Here is an 18,921-nt window from a genome sequence, read left to right on the forward strand (position 1 = left end):
CAAAAGATAGAGTGGGAAGGACATTTACAATCAGCACACTATCCCAAGTTATTTCCAAGGCATGCTCTTAACTTTCTTGGCATTCAAAGTTCAAATTGCTGTCAGAGGATAGAAATTTAGATGCAATAAACCCAAACTGTAGTTTTCATACGTTTATCTGACGAAACAAGCAGAGCTGGTTTCCAAAATCATTCCTTAAGTTGAACTATAACAATGAATGATGTCCAAAAATTTGCAGTTTATTAACACATTTGTCAGGAAACATTACACTAAATCAGATATAACCAAGTCTAAAAATAGATTATACCCCACAATGTATGTATGTATGAATACAATAAAATATTTTTCTCCATCCATTTTAAAGCACAGAAACATGTTTTAATCTGATAAGTATTTATTGAGATTAGCACACTGTGTTTGGGTCATATATGTATCACCTTGTTGATTTAGATAGAAAATGACACATTAAACAACATAAACGCGTGACCAATAAATTAGTTATTAAAGCATTTATACTATACAGTTCATCTTGATCTGATCTACAAGCACTCAAATTTCACCTTTAGCCATACCACGAACATGTGGATACAGAATTCATGTTTTGGTGATAACTTATTGCAGAGAAGTGAATATAACTTGTTTCAGTACACTTCCAAATGGGGAAATGGAATACCTCTCACATATCACTCATTAAATTATAAGGCCATTATCATAATTAACCTTATTTGCATAATTGGCTGAACAAAACTATGACTGAGTTCCATTTTGCAGCAATTCAAATAATGAAACTTAGTCACCTCTTGTTCAGGGAAAACTATGTATTCATTGTATGATTTGAGGTTTTCATCGCCCTGATGACGGAGGCAGTATGACCCCTGAAATGTTGGTAAACATTTACCAGACTACACAGCGCAACAACCCAGAAGACAGAAATCTTCAAGGTATTTGTTGTTAATACACCACAGATCAAAGATAAATCGAGAGTTAGGGATATTACATAGGTGAACTAAAAGTTGATCATCTTCATTAGAAATGTCATTAATGTACCCACAACAAAGATACATATAAACAAAGCAGCATTCCCCTGGAGAAGGATTTGTGCCATAATCTGCACTTTAATAAATCTTCAGCCCTGAAGGAGGAGACAGTATCTATCTACACAGTGTGTCACAACACAGAACACCAACGATGCAGAATAATGCAAAGAAATTTATATGAATGTCAGGCACAAAAATCTTTAAAAAAAACCCTGGTATTTTACAGGGCTATAGTTGTCATGTGCTAAGAGGGGTCAGTGTTCTGGTGATACATAGTATTTCGGTCTGATTACTGCATCGTCAAAAATACTGTTCTACAATAAGCCACCGGGTGAAAATGAAGTTTTCCTAACACGCCATTCGCACTGCAATCCACGAGATGCAATGCGAAAGCAAAGTTATCCTCGTTATAACACAGAGAGTATAAGCACACGGCACAAATTACACGACTCAATATTTCTCAGCTATCTCCTCACTCACAAACAATTAAATGAGAACTAAATTTACCTTCATTAATATATGTTTATGTTTCCTGAAACATCTATCTAAATTTAATTCAGCAATTGTTGGACACACACAAAACATTGGTTACAATTACAAACAGCACGGTGACCATTTTTAATACCGTAAACAAAGTTGCCAACATAACATACTTTAAATGTGTACAAAATAACGACTTCATCAAATTTCATAAATTGAGGAAAATGTAAAAAGCATACGTTTTCGACGGTCTACAGTCTTTCCTTCAGAACACACCCCTCAAAATATATGACAAAAATAATAAAATAATAAGCGAAATCTATTGAAGACGTTGGACATACTGACGAGGTAGTACAGATCGATATAAATGTTTTGCATTAAATTATTTTAAATGTATATTCATAAAGTGAGATTAATCTCGAATTATTATGACGTTTAAAAACCAAATATTATATGGGGGCGGTAGAAATATTTCATACAATTTGTTGCAACCCAACATACACTTCTTTATAGCCGGATAATAAAATATAAGCTACTAAAAAACAGCTTGAAAAAGGCAATGGCATCTTTCCATAGAGATAGAAATTTCGGAACCGGTGAGAAACAGAAAACTTTGATAATTGTAACTTAAATATCATTTATTTGTGAAAGTTGCATGGGCCTCTGGTTAAATGAAAACTGCTGCAAAAAGAAAGACAGATCCAGTGATAGTGAACAAGAGGGATTATGACGTAAGACCAAACCCGTCCCCCCCCTTCCGGACAAGGGTTCAGCTTTAAATACGAACACAGCTCCGGAAACAGCCGAAGTTTCATTTAAACCAGTGTTCGGGGAACTTTGCTCCTCTTTACAACAAAACAAGATCCTTTCATTCCGATTGGTTCACCCATGGCGCAACTGAGCTGCGATTGGTCGAGCCGTGAGCTCTAAACTTTCCTATTGGTGCGCCAACCCCCCTCTCCCACATTTCCAATGCATACTACTGGTTGGCTAGCCTAATGTGCCAGTCTGGCGCAAATATATTTCATATGAATTACAAGTAACACGAGAGAAAGAGCGAGAGGGATAGATACGAAGCGGGTGGGGGAGAAAATTACCAATGTCATTTATAGATAAATTGGGCGTTTACATCGGCTCTCCCTCCCCCAGCACAATGATATGACATCCGTCCCGAGAGAAGGAAAGCATGAATTTTTCTAAGCAATATTTCGTTCATTCAGTTCGCGTTCCAGGCAATAACTACTTGGTACAAGGAAGAATTTCTGCTCGAATTGTTGGGTTACGATTGTTAAAAAGTTCGGGAAATTGCAGTCGGACTGGTTGCCTTGTGTTGCGTGTTCTGCGGCTTTGTAACAAGAACGAAGTTTTTTCCCCCTATATTCACCATCAGCAAGGTTGCCTATTCTCAGTTACACTTCCATGCCCTTGAGCACTGGACGTTTGTTTAAATCCAAAATTAGTATCCTTCTATTTACTGCCATGGGTAGTGAGGTGAATTCAGTAAGGTAACTTACACAAAACATTTTTAATAAGTGTAACATATTACATAACAGGAAAACTGCTTATGTTTTTAGTTAAAATACCATCTTTATTCATAAACAGGTAAAAGTGTGTGTGTGTGATTATTCCATTGGCTGGGGCAGATTTATAAGTTACAGAAATATCAACGATTATGGACAGAAATAATTCTCCTACCCCTAACATTGCAAGATCCTCCATCGACCACAAATCGCATTTTCAACCGTTGATTGAAATGACAAATTGCAGCCAGCACACTGGCTAAATATACCTTATGTGAGAACTACATAACCTCATTCCATATGTGGTCCACGTATTTTTAATCTGTGCCCATAAATCTTACTCTTTGGAACTGACAAATCCCTGATCACTCAGCCAAGAAAGAATGATTAAAATTCAAACAAGACAAGGTGATGTTCCTGGTGCAATAATGAATATAACTACGTATATTATAATTTTTTTTTTGATTAATGTAAATAAATTGTCCGCCATCTTGATGCATATAGTGGATTATCGGAACCGCCTTCAACAAACACAACAGTACTCAAAACAATACTTCCTACTAAGAAATAGAACGGTATCGAGATTTGCTATGTTGCCATATCGATTTTCACAACCACATACGCAATTAGGTTTAAAAAAATTCAGTCAGTAAGCTTCCGGAATAATTTTCCTTGAGACAATTTCTTACTCTCTAACCATTCACATGGGCGAACAAGTCAAGCTTTCCAGCCCTTATGGGCCTGCTTTATTAGAAAACTTAGTGGTACGACAGCGGGAGGGGACACAGGGGGATTTGGAATGCGTTCGTGGGAGAGGGAATACGGGGGAGGGGTTAGGAAGGGGGGTAGAGAACCAACCAAGACATAATAAAAACCACACAGAAATCTCGTCTAGGAGTTGGGAGGCACACACCGAATTGAAATCGCCTAACAGTTTTACGTTTCTGACACGAACAGACCGCTCCTACGTTTGGAATCAGGCTGAGGACACAGAAGCACGTCGCAACAGGCCTTGGGCTTGGCCATGTAGCATTCGCCGTCAGCGGAGCAGGAATGTATAGGAAGAGACTACGGGAAAATCACACACACACTTTGGTCCAATAGAGGATATCTAGACCACCAAATGAACACTGAATCCCATCACAAAGTTCATCGAAATTACACACTGTCTTTCAGTCCACTCCTGAACCCCATGCAAGCAGTTTTCCCAGTGAAAATTTGATCAGCAAAATAATGTTCAGAAAACAGACCACTCACCCGTCATGTAGCGTGCCTATCTCCTACGGGGTTGACACGCTTCATTCCAGGGATTCCGTGGCCCCGATTGGGCGGATGACGTCACCGCCGTGAGAAGTTCCATTCTCTGGCCGGGTCTCGGTTGTGGCGTTGGTGGTGCGTGGATCGAAGCAAAACGGAATGTGTTGAGCAAGGGGGAGAGGGAGGGGTAGCTGGTATGATTTAAATTCAGTTTAACCTTCACCTGAAAAGCGGTACCTGGGTGCAGATAGGCTCTTCACATGTTTGTGATTGCGAATAAGTGTTATATTAGGGCATTGTTTTTTTTCGTAATTTCCAGTTTGTGATCCTTGTTTGCATGTCACACCAATGGAAAAGAAGATGTGAGTGGGCTATTAAGCCTAAGTACTGTTTAAACCAACAAATTGTTCATTATAATTGTGAATTGTAGTTGTATTTTATTATTATTTTGTTTATTATTTTCACACAAACATGAAGATGGTAATACACGACATGTCGACGGGTAAAGGAAGTCAACTGATTGCATTTTTTAGTCACGCTTTATCATGAACAGAGAACACCAGTTCTTCTGAGGCGCACTTATTTCTATTTACTATTTTCACTTTTCTTGAAGGGAAAAATGAGGTATAAGAACGAGGAAGAATATCAGTCTCAACTGCAGGGTAACGACTTCACCAATGGGAAACGAGCAGGAAGCCAGAGGAAGGAGTGGCTTTGGATTACTTGGAATTTACCACCCACCTACCCATGCACTTAGACTACTGTAAACATGCAGCCCCTTTAATTCCCCGATTCTAAGCTTTAGTTTATGTGCTGTTGAACAACGGTTGTGACAGAGGGCTGCTGTACATAGAAGCAAATGCAAATATGTTTATCGCCATATTGAATAATTTTTGCCAACACAAAGTGTGGAATTGAACGAACAAAAAATTTCCGTCTTTTTTAAAAATAAAACCTGCAGTTCTTGGGAACCCTGCTGCACGAAATTGCATTTGCCACTGTATTGAACTTGTGTGGTCATTGGAGTGCGTTACAAATCGAAGTTTTGGTCATTGGTGTGCGTTACAAATCAAGTTTTATGTCATAATTATACGTCCATTCGGTGTTTCGGTCATAGGGAAAAGTACTGAATTTTCATTTAGAAATTAAAATATGTAATATAATTCAGGTCTATACACAAACTTTATTTACAGATGTTAAAATTTAAAATTTGCGCTATTCATCGTTACTACGATGTTACAATACTGCGCCTTCATTTACTACATGTTTCGATGCGTAGCATCATCTTCAGGTTTTTCCTTTAAAACTACTTTATATTACAATGCAAGTTTTTCATTTATTCATCTGTTTTGTAAATTATTTTAGTATGTGTTCTGTTGATCTTCTTATTTTATGTATCTTATGTTTGTTTTCCATTATTCTGTGAATAAATTAATTAACATATGAGTTATTTATTTACATATAAATAAATAACTCATATGTTAATTAATTTATTCACAGAATAATGGAAAACAAACATAAGATACATAAAATAAGAAGATCAACAGAACACATACTAAAATAATTTACAAAACAGATGAATAAATGAAAAACTTGCATTGTAATATAAAGTAGTTTTAAAGGAAAAACCTGAAGATGATGCTACGCATCGAAACATGTAGTAAATGAAGGCGCAGTATTGTAACATCGTAGTAACGATGAATAGCGCAAATTTTAAATTTTAACATCTGTAAATAAAGTTTGTGTATAGACCTGAATTATATTATATATTTTAATTATAAAACACAAACATGACGCATTTAAACTTTAAACATTTAGAAATTGTACTGTGTAACCTTTCTCAGTGCGTTTATAATATTCCATATGACTTAAATGTATGCAAATTTCAGCTTCCCCATTTAAAGTTATATTTTTCAGATAATTTTAAAATCGCATTTATTATATCTTGAATAAATACGTGGCACACCAATTTGATGTTCTTAAAGTGCATTTCAAGGTGGTGTTTGATCCCACACAACAGCCTTTTGGAGGTTAGGTTAACAAGGCTCAGGGAGACACATACCATACCTGGAACTTAAGTGTCTGCTTTTAATAGTGTGGAAACTCTGCAAAAAGGCATTTGTGTAGGATCAAGAAACCATCCTGGATTTTGTTAGTGGGAGCATCTTGTCTATGCTGTTGATTGCGGTTGTGATTATGAGTGTGCATGTCTGGATGGGGTTATAGCTTATTCCAAAATCAAAACTATACATTATAGAAGCTATGATAACCTAAGGACAAGAATTATGTTCATCTCTCAGCCAACATTGGCTCATTCACTGCACTGAATTTACTGGCCTAATCAGTTCACAGACAAACACCGGATATTTGTCGCAGAATGGAACAGAGAAAAATCGATACCTACACAAACAAATTCAAGTCAAGGTGAAGGCCATATATCTCACCACCAAAATTTTCCATCTGTACAGTACACACACAGGAAAGAAGTGTCTCTCCAACACAGAATTAGGTGTGTAATAAATAAAAAAACTTCATACATCCACATACAACATAATGTATAAAAAATGTAACATGAAATTATTTTGGCAGCCACCTTTTATCACACGAACATGGTTACGATGGCTGAAAACAGCAGTCATATATGTAGTGCCCACTACAAATAATATGAAGATGGCTTTGGATTCTAGCACTGTGTAGTCTGGTAAAAGTTTGCCAATGTTTCAGAGGTCCTTGCTGCCTCCATCACAAGGCAATTGCTACAACCCGGAATACAGCCACCTTGTACTCATCACTGTGCGAACTTTAAATCCTGCTAAAGTAACAAGCTTTGAGTTTATGATCAGTGATAATTTGGCCCCAAAACCAAGTACATTATCATTTTATTGTAGTTTTAAATTATTCATACATCAAATGTAACAAGTATTGGTATGAGGAAATCTTGAATTGACTCTGAAATGAATTTTTTCTCTGAAAACATTACAGTCTTATGGTTCCACCAATTTTTACCTTTCCTAACATTATAGAAAAATGCACTTCTCAATATATGTATTTCTCTTTGGTGTTTACATGTATTTACGCTGGTTTTTCCAAAGTTGTCAAGTATCTTCCATCATAAATTTCAGTTTATACAGTTCAGTCTAACTTTCCTACATTAAAACTGTTATTTACTACCTTTCAGGATTATCTATACCACAGAACTGCACTAAACAGTAAGAATTTCTTATATAAATGTGGTGTTCTAGGTCACTTATGCATTAATAGTTTCTATGCTGCTATTCATGTTGTGAACACATCATGAAGGATTATTCATTTACAATTATCTGGGAAGAGTTATGCTAATTTTCTTTCCTGCACAAGGTCTGGTGATTAACAGAAGGCATAAAATCTGTGTACTTGCCCTGTTCATTTTTTATAGTTGGAGGTTATTTGTAAATTAACAAAACAGAGAAAGAAATTAGTTTCCTGTATGAATAAGACAAGGTAATAAATAAGTTCAATATACTGAGACCACTTTAGGGGTTTTCCATTTTACTCAGGAGAGCCTGATCTTCAACTTGAATCTCATGTTAATTCTGCAGCTGATATTTATCTGTAATGAAAGAAAAGTATCAACATGCTCAAAAACTGAGAGGGCTCCTTTATGGTTTGAGGTCCCATTTTGTGCTCTAATGATAATGAAAGCATGTATGATATATGTGACATGGTGATAATTACAATTTTGGTGCGATTTGGCCAATTTTAATGAACTAGCACAGCAAAAGCTTTAAATTCTATGGTGAAATCAAATTTGTGTCAATATTTTCTCTGAACCCGGTGCAATGAATACAGCCCAGCACTGGAATTGCGATAACCTCTCTAGACAAGCACAAGGAAAATATCATCAATACAGATTTCTTCCTCACTGTGAATTTCATCATGAAATACAATATATTTTCCCACATGGAGATGATGACCATAAAATGAATTACACCATCACAAAGATCATTAAAACTGTTTGGTACGTTCAACTATTAGCCACAGGATGAAAGTCGAAACAAACTGCATGCACATTACACTACAAATGTAACAAGATAACAAAATTACGAACAGTGGCAAAGGGAGGAATGAGAGGCATGTGAAAAAAACTCTTTTTTCTGGTATGGCCACACCTTTCTGGTCATGTTCAACTTCCTTAAAGAGTTTCACCCCAACTTCTGCCGACTACCAGTATCACATCAGCTCTTCTAAAAGGTTAGATACAAAATATATTTGGATGCCATGTTTTATCTACAAAGATGTAAGTGGAATGACTGTCTCCATAACAGGTGATGTAATGTCCAAATGTATTTATAAATATACAATTTTTTATCCAGCTCTACTGTATATGAGTTTTGAGTTATTCATGGTAATGGGAGTTCAGAATTATAAAACCATGCAGTCTTATTTGTGATTACCAACATTTCAGAAGAACATACTGCTTTCATCTGCTATGGTAAGTGAGTTGCAGTGGGAAGCCATATCTGACATCTTAAAATGTTTCTGAATAGTTTACAGCATAATAGCAACATTAAATTCCAAATTACCTTTTTCCATCATCTAGGGCAGCGTGGTCCAACTGGCGGCCTGCAACCACTTATAATCTGGCCCGCGAAAATATTTGTTATTTTTTACTAGTTAGTGCAAGCAATTTATTAAAAATAATTGTTAAAGAAGCAAATTTAAAATAATATACAACTCTGTAGTAGTTTGTGCATATTCAAATAAAATTTATATTTCAGCATATGCTATGGTAATTTGTCATTTCTGAATGAGTATTATTAACGATGACGACAATGCAAAAATAGTGACAGTAGTGGTTTCTTGGCCCTTGGGTCTAACAGTAAAACTATTCTGGCCTGGACCACCCTGATCTCGGGAACAGTTTACTTCAACAACAGAAGTGCTGCAGTTAAGTTGCAGATATGGCAAAATGGATTATAATGTTGAACATAATATGACTTTGCAGGAAAACTTAAATTTGGTGGACCAACCAACAAATGAAAGATAACGCAACTATAATTAAGTGGGGGGGGGGGGGGGGAAGTTAACAAGTTACATACAATATGTGCGATCATGAAGGAGGTGAATGAATTGTAAATGATTACTGAAGCAAACTGAATAATACATGCATCCGAGAAGAATTAACAAACAAATTATCAAAATGGCAAACTTCTAGATCTTTGATAACTGTGTATAGCAGTTACCCTACTACATGCACCATGACAAATATAGCAGAGTTCTTTTACTTAATGAACACATGCAACAAATCACTGACACACTGGAGACAGACAATTTATTAACGGACCTTTAAAACAATACATAGTAAGACTATATGAGAATCTATGAATTTTGTAGTCTTCCATAGTGCTTGCCACATTCATCTTCCACAATGAAACATCATCAATACAACTACTTACTATTAATAATGATGACTCAGTCAGAATGCCCTGGTGTCCGCTGACAAAACTATTGATAAGGGGTGCGAGGATTCACGTTGATCATCTCTGTGGTGCTGCCAACACAATTATCAACATATGCCTCAAGAAACTGTTGGCAAGCATCTGATTCATCCACACACACAGCCAACACTTCAGGCAGGTTTGACAAACTACGACCACCAAATAGTTTAAACCTTTGTTACGTATCTTTCTAAACCAGTGCGTACTAAAGAAACTGGAAATTTATATTTTCTTGCATAACACAACTTACTGCAGTGTACATTTTTACAATGTCACGATGATAGGGTTCAATTATGATCTTCTGCATGGGCACACCATGAAATGTTATGTTTATATACCAATGTTTTAGAGGAATATGCTCTCTGCGTATTCAGGATTGAAATGAGAAGGGTTTGGTTGAGGACGGAACAGTACGAACTTAGGGAGGGATAAATGCTGGGGCTATAAGAAGTGAATCTTTTCAAGAGGAAGTACATGTTTTGTTCTTGGATGAAACCAGTGCATGGATATCTTGGCCAGTGGTGTAGTTTAGCAGGAAATGTTGGCCCATGTTGATGCTTTGTTCAGCTATGCCAAACTTCTCTGGATGACATAACTGGATATGAAGATGGTGTAATTTCTTCATGAATGCAAGTCCGATTTGTTACTGTCATACCCTAATATTTAAATTTTGTCACATCTTCAAAGGGTTCGTTAGCTACCATTATATAATGATTCTGGTGGTGAAGAGTGTATACTTTGCATCTATATTTTATTAGAAATTTTTACTCACCTCTTGCCACATTTGACGTGTATAAACAGGAAAACTATGCCGAGCAGTAGGCAGACACAGCCTACTACTATGTATGCAATACCAAGGAAAGGGTTCTTGCCACCCAATAGGGATGTTGTAGATAATATCATCCTCTTTGTGCCTTCAAACTTGGTCACCATATAAGCTGAAAGAAACATGTTACAAAGTTAACTAGATGGCTTACTGAACCTGAAGGTTCATCACCGAATTAACCAAAGCCCTCCACCGGACCCTGTCCTGGGCCAATAAAATCCAGTCGCCTTCAACTCCTATATCCCATAGATCCCACCTGATATCCTACCATCTACATCTAGGTCTCCCCAGCAGTCTCTTCCCTTCAGGCTTGCCAACCAATACCCGGTACACACCTCTTGTCCTCTCCATGCGTGCTACATGCCCCGCCCATCTCATTCTTCTCGACTTAATCACCCTGACAATACTGGGGGAGGAGTACAGATTTTTAAGCTCATCATTATGCAGTTTTCTCCATGCCCCATCATCTTCTCTCCTAGTTTCAAAGTTATGTAACTGAAAATAGTACACATATATGAGCAACAGAGCAATATATCTGCACCAGTCTCCCTCCAGTTGTGCAGTGGGCAGGTGGTGATTGCCCCTCCTCATATTTAAGTACCTGGCATTCTAAATCCATAAAGATTTCAAAGGATAACAATTCAAACGTTCAAAAATAATTAAAATATTTGTAAAACTGCATAAAACAAGCAGTATATATGAAGACTGCTTACTTCAAAACTTTGTATACAGACAGATTTGTTCTTGATAATGTAGTTATTATTTGGATTTTCTAGCTTAAAAATGTGATACATATCATCATTTTATGATTTTCTGCTCTTTAAAGTATTTAAATTTATTTTAATCAAGCTGCGAGGATGTGTGAGGAATTTAAATTCCCTTATGGTAGACGTAATAATAAAAACACTAATCTGTAATAGCATTATGCAATATAAAACACACTTACAATAATCGACAAAGAGTGTGTAGTTTCCCTTAAGAAGACCATCTGAGAAGCCAGGTATGCTGTGATCAACCCGACGGTATAGCTTTCGAAAAGTTGGCAAAGCAGCCGTTCGCATCCATACAATTAGATCCTCATTCTGGAAGCCATTGTTATCTGTGTTGTTTGGATCCAGCTCCCAAACATTCTTCTTCCAAGAGTCTGGCTTTGCATATCCCTTGAAAGCTGTATGTGATCAAGATTAAGACTTAGTAAAACACCTGCACAATTTACATTCAGATTTTGATAACTAACTAGATGGCTTACTGAACCCAAAGGTTCATCACTGAATTAACCAAAGCCCTCCAATGGACTGTGTCCTGGGCCAACAAAATCCAGTATCCTTCAACTCCTATCTCCCATAGATCCCGCCTGACATTATCCTCCCATCTATGTCTAGGTCTCTCCAGTGGTCTCTTCCCCCATCTTCCTGACCAATACCAGATGCACACCTCTTGCCCCGCCCATCTCATTCTTCTTGACTTAATCACCCTGACAATATCGGGGAAGGAGTACAGATCTTTAAGCGTATCATTATGCAGTTTTCTCCATGCCCCATCGTCTTCTCTCTTAGGCCCAAATATCCTCAACACCCAATTCTCAAACACCTGCAATCTGTGTTCCTCCCTCAGGAAGAGACCATGTTATGATTTTGTTCTGCTACTCGGTGAAAGCCGCTCCTTCAGTTTTTCAGATTTTGATATGGAAAAGAAAATTTCAGTTCTGAGTTCACATATTTTAATGACTGACTTTTAATTTTCCAAGCCCTATTTATGACATCATCCATATTTCAAAAGCTACAAAACTATGTGAGATTCTGACCTGAAACTGTTCTCTAAAACTAAAGATGAGACAAGTAAAACTCACCTTGGGATAGACTGTTTCCAGGAGGGTTTCGGAATTTTATCTCTTTGTCAGATGGCCATGCAATGCCTGTTTTCAGTAATGGTACTGCTGTCTTCTTATTCTTACTTTCAAGGAATTCAATACTTAGTTCATCTGTAATATCAAACAAACTGTAAATTAAATGAATGAGTGGAAAATATTACTTTCTTATAACACATATCTTTGCAGTCACTTTTCAGACCAAAAGAAAATAGAATAAATACAAAACTAAATCCCTCTGGTAATTCTGATATTTGCTTATATGGCTGTATAATCAAATCATGTGGAATGTCTGACATCATCATCTTCCTCGAAAGTGATTTGTATGTCTCTATTTTAATAATATTTTCACAGACAATTTCTATATTTTTATATGTTTTAGCAGAACACTTCAAATGATATGAAATGCATGTATCCCACTCATGTGGTTTTAAAATTTTTGCCTCTGAAATTCAACAGGATCTTCATATTGACAGTTTAGAAGCCATTCTCTTTCATTTATGTAAGTTCAGATGCAGCAATAAGAATAAAGTGGGTAGCGTTTATCCAGAGTTTCATCCTTAAAAGGGACAGGATTACAGACATACAGTTCAACATTTCTGTTGCAATGGCAACTATGAAAAAATCTTAGCAGTGAAAGTCTCTTATTACAACAGATGAACAGTGATTCAGTTCATGAAGTAGGAGATTAGCGAAACTACACACCGCTGAACAAAGAGTTGGCAATAGCTCCACAAGGTGCAATAGGTTCCCTCTTGTCATTTACATCAAATGGTGCACAGTCTGATGACGGCTCAGAATCAAGGCGGCCAAGCAGCTGATTATCATCCCGTGATTTGACATATCGCCGATGGTTCTGGTAGAAGTTTGTCAGTCCATAGTACATGTAAACTTTACCCTATATAAAACAATCAAGGCACAACTAATTATAATATAATATGTAAATGTGAGGAAAAGGATACACCACGCCACACACACAGTAGAGATGTAATCACAATCACCAAGATAACTACAGTATAAAAAGACGACAATAATTTGTCTCTATGTTTTGTGTAAGTTTCTTTGTTTTTAAAAATTCAGAATTTTTCACATAAATAAAGTTTTCACGTAAGATGTTCTGACAATGTAAAATGTAGGCACAAGTATGTGTTTACTTCTATAATATATTATCACAACATCACATTCTTCATAAAACTTTGGCTTTCTTCGACAAGCAGCATCAAATGTTCAAAATTATTGCTGCTTCAGCAAACACTGCAGTCGCCATCTTAAACATGAATAGATGATGGTTGGGTGTTTTTGGAAGCGCCACCAATCAGCATAATCAAATCCAACTCACCATCTACTGCCTGCCCTAAATAATAAGGCTTCCAAAAATGCCCAACCATTACATATTCACCCTGATGATGGCAACTGCAATATTTGCTGTAATTGTGGATAATTTTCAACATTTGACACTGCTCATCCTGAAAGACCTAAGCTGTACATTGAACACTAGACAAGGAAACCTAAGGACAAAAATGACATTCCTCAGAATTTCCCAAATCACATTTCACATTAAGTATAGAATCAGCAACATTCTCAACAACTATTATGGGTCTTTAAAAAACAGAAGCACGAAGACATATCCACCTACCTTGAAGTCATGTTCCAGCTCAAATGGTATTGTACAATTGCATGTTGCATCTTTGTTCTGGCTGATCACTTCACTACACCGCACATCATTCTGATTCTTGCAATCTGTGTAGTCTATCATCAGTTCCTTTACCTGTGGCAATGCAATAAGCAAGTCGGAAACAAGTAACCTGTGATGCTATCATACTTTAAAACGAGATACGCTTTAAGGAACAAGATCCTGTTTGTGCATTCTGTTTAGTCTTATGTTACTACATATTCCTTTGAAGATATAACACAAGACTTCATATTATAGTTATACATACAGTCCATGACTGTAATATTGAGACTTACGGGGTGAGGAAGTGGGGCGAAGGAGGAAAGATAGCGTCTGCCTTTAACGCTATGGACTTCCTGCATTCCTTGCAAGTCTCAAGATTACAGTCGTGGACTCTACCTTCCATTCTTCATAATCATATGACTGAAAACCACAGCATTAAACTTAGTTATGTGAAATTGTCTTGGGTACTCGATTTTGCTCACAAGACTTCATACTTCTTAAAGGACAACATAATGAAGTCTCATCCATAATATCGTCTCACAGTGCGGATCCCATGGAGGAACTTTACAATGAAATTCACTCAATACGATTCTGTGTTTCACATCTTAACATTACAACTGCTAATCAATGGGCAGGAAAAACAAGCATATAACACAGGATGCTAATGTTAATAATTCATTTAGAATTACACATTTGATGAGTTAAATGTCAATGCACACATTTCTGCTTTTCTTTACTGACACACAACATTTACTCAAATTTAAACTAAAATATAGCACATATTTAGTAAGGTCTTTTCTGAGCTTCCCAGAAAATTATACAACAGCTACAGTAAAGCGAACGTATGTGTAATGTGCCATCCAAATCCTAGATCCTGAGTAGCAAGTTCTTTAGCCTCCAGTACAGTACTTGATCTGTGTGATAAACAGTCATTCACCCAGACTTGATATTTCCTATGTTGAAATTATGAGTACAATACAAATTGGAACAATCAGAGTTCACATACAACACATATGTCAAAAACAGTTCTACAGGAAAAGTAAGGGGCAGATACTGGCATAATTGCAGGATGTTACATTTCCACACAGAATTACTCACAAAATTGTAAATAAATTAAAACAGACAGTATTATGAAGATGGCTATCTTCTGGGTTGTAGCACAGTGTAGCCTGGTAGAAGTTCTCCAACATTTCAGAAGTTCTTGCTACCTCCATCGTCGCCATAGCATAAGGTGTTACAATCCAAAATACAGCCATCTTCATACACACTGCTGTGTAAACCACAAGTCCTACGCAGACAGTATCAACAACACACAGAAAACTTGAATCAAAATGTTGAGTGCCCATTTAAGATAAGGGGATCAAACTGGTATTTGGTTTGACTGAACATACTCCTCAGACTCTGTATGTAGGAGACCAGGGTTTCAAAATTGTCACCACAGACTGATACAAAACTCCTGAAACCACAGTGGTTCATTAATTGGAACAATATGGTCCTATTAATATTAATTTGATTCTTAAGTCTCTTCTTGTTGGTGAAATCACACCTCACATCATTTTATTTATTTGGTTTCACTTAGCAAATGCTAGAATTCACACAATCTGACACTAATAGATGAGCTTTCACTACTTTACTATAAAATTGGCATATGGTATAGAGTGGGTTCAGGCAGACTAGACCAGAATCTTTTCAAAATCAAGTTTATGTAGAATTTTAAAAACCTATATGTAATCAGAACTTGGTTACTGACTGACTTACCTCATCAGAGAAATATAGGAGACCAATGCCAACAGGAATGAATGCAATACCAATCACAAAGAATGTTGGTAAAACTGTGCCAGCTGTTAAGATTGGTTGCCATGCTGGTAACCGCTGTTGCTTAAATGCACTGTCTGCACAAATAATAAAATTTTATTACTGGACTGTGGACAAAAAAATATTTTATACTGTCAAAAGTCACTAAATCCATGGAGCAAAGTCCTAATAATAGAATAGAATTTATTTACATTCCATTAATCCTTCATAGACCTAAGCCAAGGATGTAGAACAGGTCATAGCACAAATACAATACTTGTTTCTAGTACAAATATAAATACATAGTTATTACAGCTATTGACAGATTTTTGGAATTACAGTATTACAGAAAAACAGTTATGATGAGAACCATCATCATTATTACTTACACGTATTTATAAATTCTTCTACCAAGTAGGAGTGGATGTTGTGAGTCTGTGGTAACCTTAATAAAGTCTGGGGATTTTACTATTTCTCTTGCAAATCTCTCACAAATATTTAGGCAAAACCCTCATTACCTTGCATATGACACAGGAGATGCATGCGAATTAACAAAAGTACAAGCAAAGGTTTATGAAGCCTGTACTCAACAAGAACAAAACTTTGCAAATTTTAAAAAAAATCTTGATAAGTATTTCTCGAAATGTAAATATAAGTAAATTTGATTTGAACACAGCCCAAACAAGAAGCCATCTATAAATGTGCCAACAAAATTAAGATTGATCCCGACATGTGCATATGATTTCTTAATCATAAAATGCGATCATTAACAACACACAAAAAATACAATTTTGGCACTTTTTAAACATGGTAAATGCATAATACATAATAGTTCCATACTAAACGGTGTCAGATGTGTTATTTAAACTATACACACAATAAATTAATACATTATACAATGACTTCCAGATAATGTAAATTAACCTCAATTGCAAAAGGTTTAGGTTATGTCACAATTATATTTGTACATATTTTATGAAGTAAGGAAAATATCTTACCAGAAGGTCTCTTGGATTTTATTGAGCTCTCCAACACTTCGCTGTTGGATGCCATTTTTCATTAATACTGTGCGATTAACTATATAGTTCCGATATATAACTGTCAAGTTATTGGTTTTCTTACACCACCGTCAATATTTCATAAACCTGCGGATATTTTTACGTTTCGCAGAATCACAGACAGATACCGCTTAAACAATACAATACAATTACGCTGGGACCGCTTTTCATCAACGCTCAGCAATATTCACAATTTCAATCAGTTTGTAATTTGTGTTAATACCATTTTGCGATCTATTGTGAAACACGAAAACAGCAGTGAAATCAGATCACCAGAAAGGAATTTCTTAGCCTTGGAAATGAAAGGTGCCTACTTATCAGCATAAGTGAAGACACCTTCAACATAATCTGACACCAATACACACACACATCCGAACTTCATCACGATTCTCATTTTTCCCAGCTGATGTCACTAGTCATCGTCGGCTATCTTCAAAAGATAAAGTAGTATTTAGAAACAGGCGAAAGTGTAAAAAACGGCCTAATACGATACAACGCTTTCAAAGTACTGAAACCATGGTAACCCCATTCCCCTCATAATAACAAAATGGGTCACAGTTTCCAACAATGAGACCAAACCTGTACTAGAGCAGAACAATTGAAACTAACAATGGGGAAAATATTTGACCTTTGACACAGCACTGAAGCACAATTCATTTAAAAAACAAAGCAACTGGAATGTATGAAATATTCATAGTACCTGAAACCAGAGCAACCACTGCAACTAGATACAACAGGAACTTAAAAGGAATACCACAGTCCTGGAAGCTGCCTTGCAATGAATCTGTTTTCAAAATCTTCATGAGACTTAACAAAGAGACTGGGGTAGGTGAATGATCAAATTCCAGATGCACATTTAATTTCTAGACACAAGGGGGGGGGGGGCAGTGGTCTCAGACTTATTAAATTACAAAGTGGCATTTAGAAGGCCCAGGAAACATTTTTTTCTTTACAAACTATTTAAAAGCTGTTAACACAAACTCATGATAAAAGTAAAATATCTCAAGATAAAGTGGGTCCTAACCATGATCATAATGGGGTATGAAAAACTACATGCATATAAATTGTTATCGTCGTCACAGAAAAGGCCTCTTGCTCTTCAATATAGCAACAACAGGCATGGACATGGAAAGTTATAGACCACCTCAGCATCTATTACAATTTCAAGAACTCTTAGTTTCCATGGAGTGAGTTAATAATTCCTTGGTAATGTAAATTCAGTATATATTTCAGAATTTGCTTTCATGATCAATAAAATCTTCTCGGTCAATCAGCCGCGTCAACTGGTTACCATAGTAAACCGACGTTTCGGGAACCAACTCTGTCCCCATCATCAGGGTTCTGATGTGACTGGATACCTCAAACGTCTCCTGAGTATATACCTGCCTGGGACCAGTACTCATGTCCGGACCCAGGCCCAAGGAGCTAGGGAGCGGAGTCAAGCGCTTGGTTTGTTTGGCTTTGCTTTATACCTGGCGTTTCACCAAAATTCCTAAGCATTAGTTACCAGATACCATGCTCGGCTCAAGGTGAAATCTGTCCCTATTAAAGTTGTTGGGATTGTGCAAGAATAATTTAGTATGTACTGAAGAGTGAGAAAAATGACATAAAATTTATGATAATTTTGTTGAGTCACAAAGAATGTGTAGTTCATCATGACAGTTTACAGTGATGTGATGTTTCTTTTCATTCATGTATGGTTGGAATTATGTGGTTCAGTTCTGTATGATGGAAAATATGTGCACAATAAAATAGACTTTTGCTTTTATATGTTTCATACAAAGTCATTGTATTATGGACATTCCAACTGAAGATCATTATGAAACTGAGAATGCTCATTTTATGTTGAAAGAGAAATCTTACAAACCAAATTAGGAAATTAAACAGGATCTCGTATTGCTCATCTTTATCATTAAGGCCATCAGATAGA

General features: G+C 36.4%; 2 protein-coding genes and 1 long non-coding RNA gene across 6 annotated transcripts in view; 1 reads left to right on the plus strand and 2 right to left on the minus strand.

Annotated features, from left to right (window-relative positions):
- LOC110833515 (uncharacterized) overlaps nt 1-4,415 on the minus strand; it is a 36,738-nt gene extending 32,323 nt beyond the window's left edge. For 3 of the 4 annotated variants that reach the window (XM_022071683.2, XM_087355720.1, XM_022071681.2), the window contains exon 1: nt 4,295-4,415. The gene's annotated coding sequence lies outside the window, so the exon portion shown is untranslated. Of the gene's footprint in view, nt 1-1,544; nt 1,670-4,294 lie in introns of those variants that run through there. The other variant, XM_022071682.2, reaches the window with a different exon arrangement.
- Nucleotides 4,416-4,656: 241 nt separating this feature from the next.
- LOC110833516 (uncharacterized) lies at nt 4,657-5,285 on the plus strand. The gene is made up of 2 exons (XR_002544231.2): nt 4,657-4,796; nt 4,908-5,285. It is a non-coding gene; the product is annotated as an uncharacterized LOC110833516 (long non-coding RNA).
- Nucleotides 5,286-7,156: 1,871 nt separating this feature from the next.
- Cdc50 (cell cycle control protein 50A) lies at nt 7,157-17,651 on the minus strand. The gene is made up of 9 exons (XM_022071666.2): nt 16,932-17,651; nt 15,898-16,031; nt 14,101-14,232; nt 13,170-13,362; nt 12,447-12,578; nt 11,544-11,765; nt 10,544-10,709; nt 9,730-9,824; nt 7,157-7,883 (listed from the first exon to the last, which is right to left on the minus strand). The coding sequence occupies exons 1-8, from the start codon at nt 16,984-16,986 to the stop codon at nt 9,779-9,781; spliced, it is 1,080 nt and encodes a 359-aa protein (XP_021927358.1). The 5' UTR covers nt 16,987-17,651; the 3' UTR covers nt 7,157-7,883; nt 9,730-9,778.
- Nucleotides 17,652-18,921: the final 1,270 nt, after the last annotated feature.

Source organism: Zootermopsis nevadensis, unplaced genomic scaffold (genome assembly GCF_977971745.1).
Source record: "Zootermopsis nevadensis isolate Lab colony 2312 unplaced genomic scaffold, Znev_1.0 Znev_ptg000025l, whole genome shotgun sequence".
NCBI lineage: Eukaryota > Metazoa > Arthropoda > Insecta > Blattodea > Termopsidae > Zootermopsis > Zootermopsis nevadensis.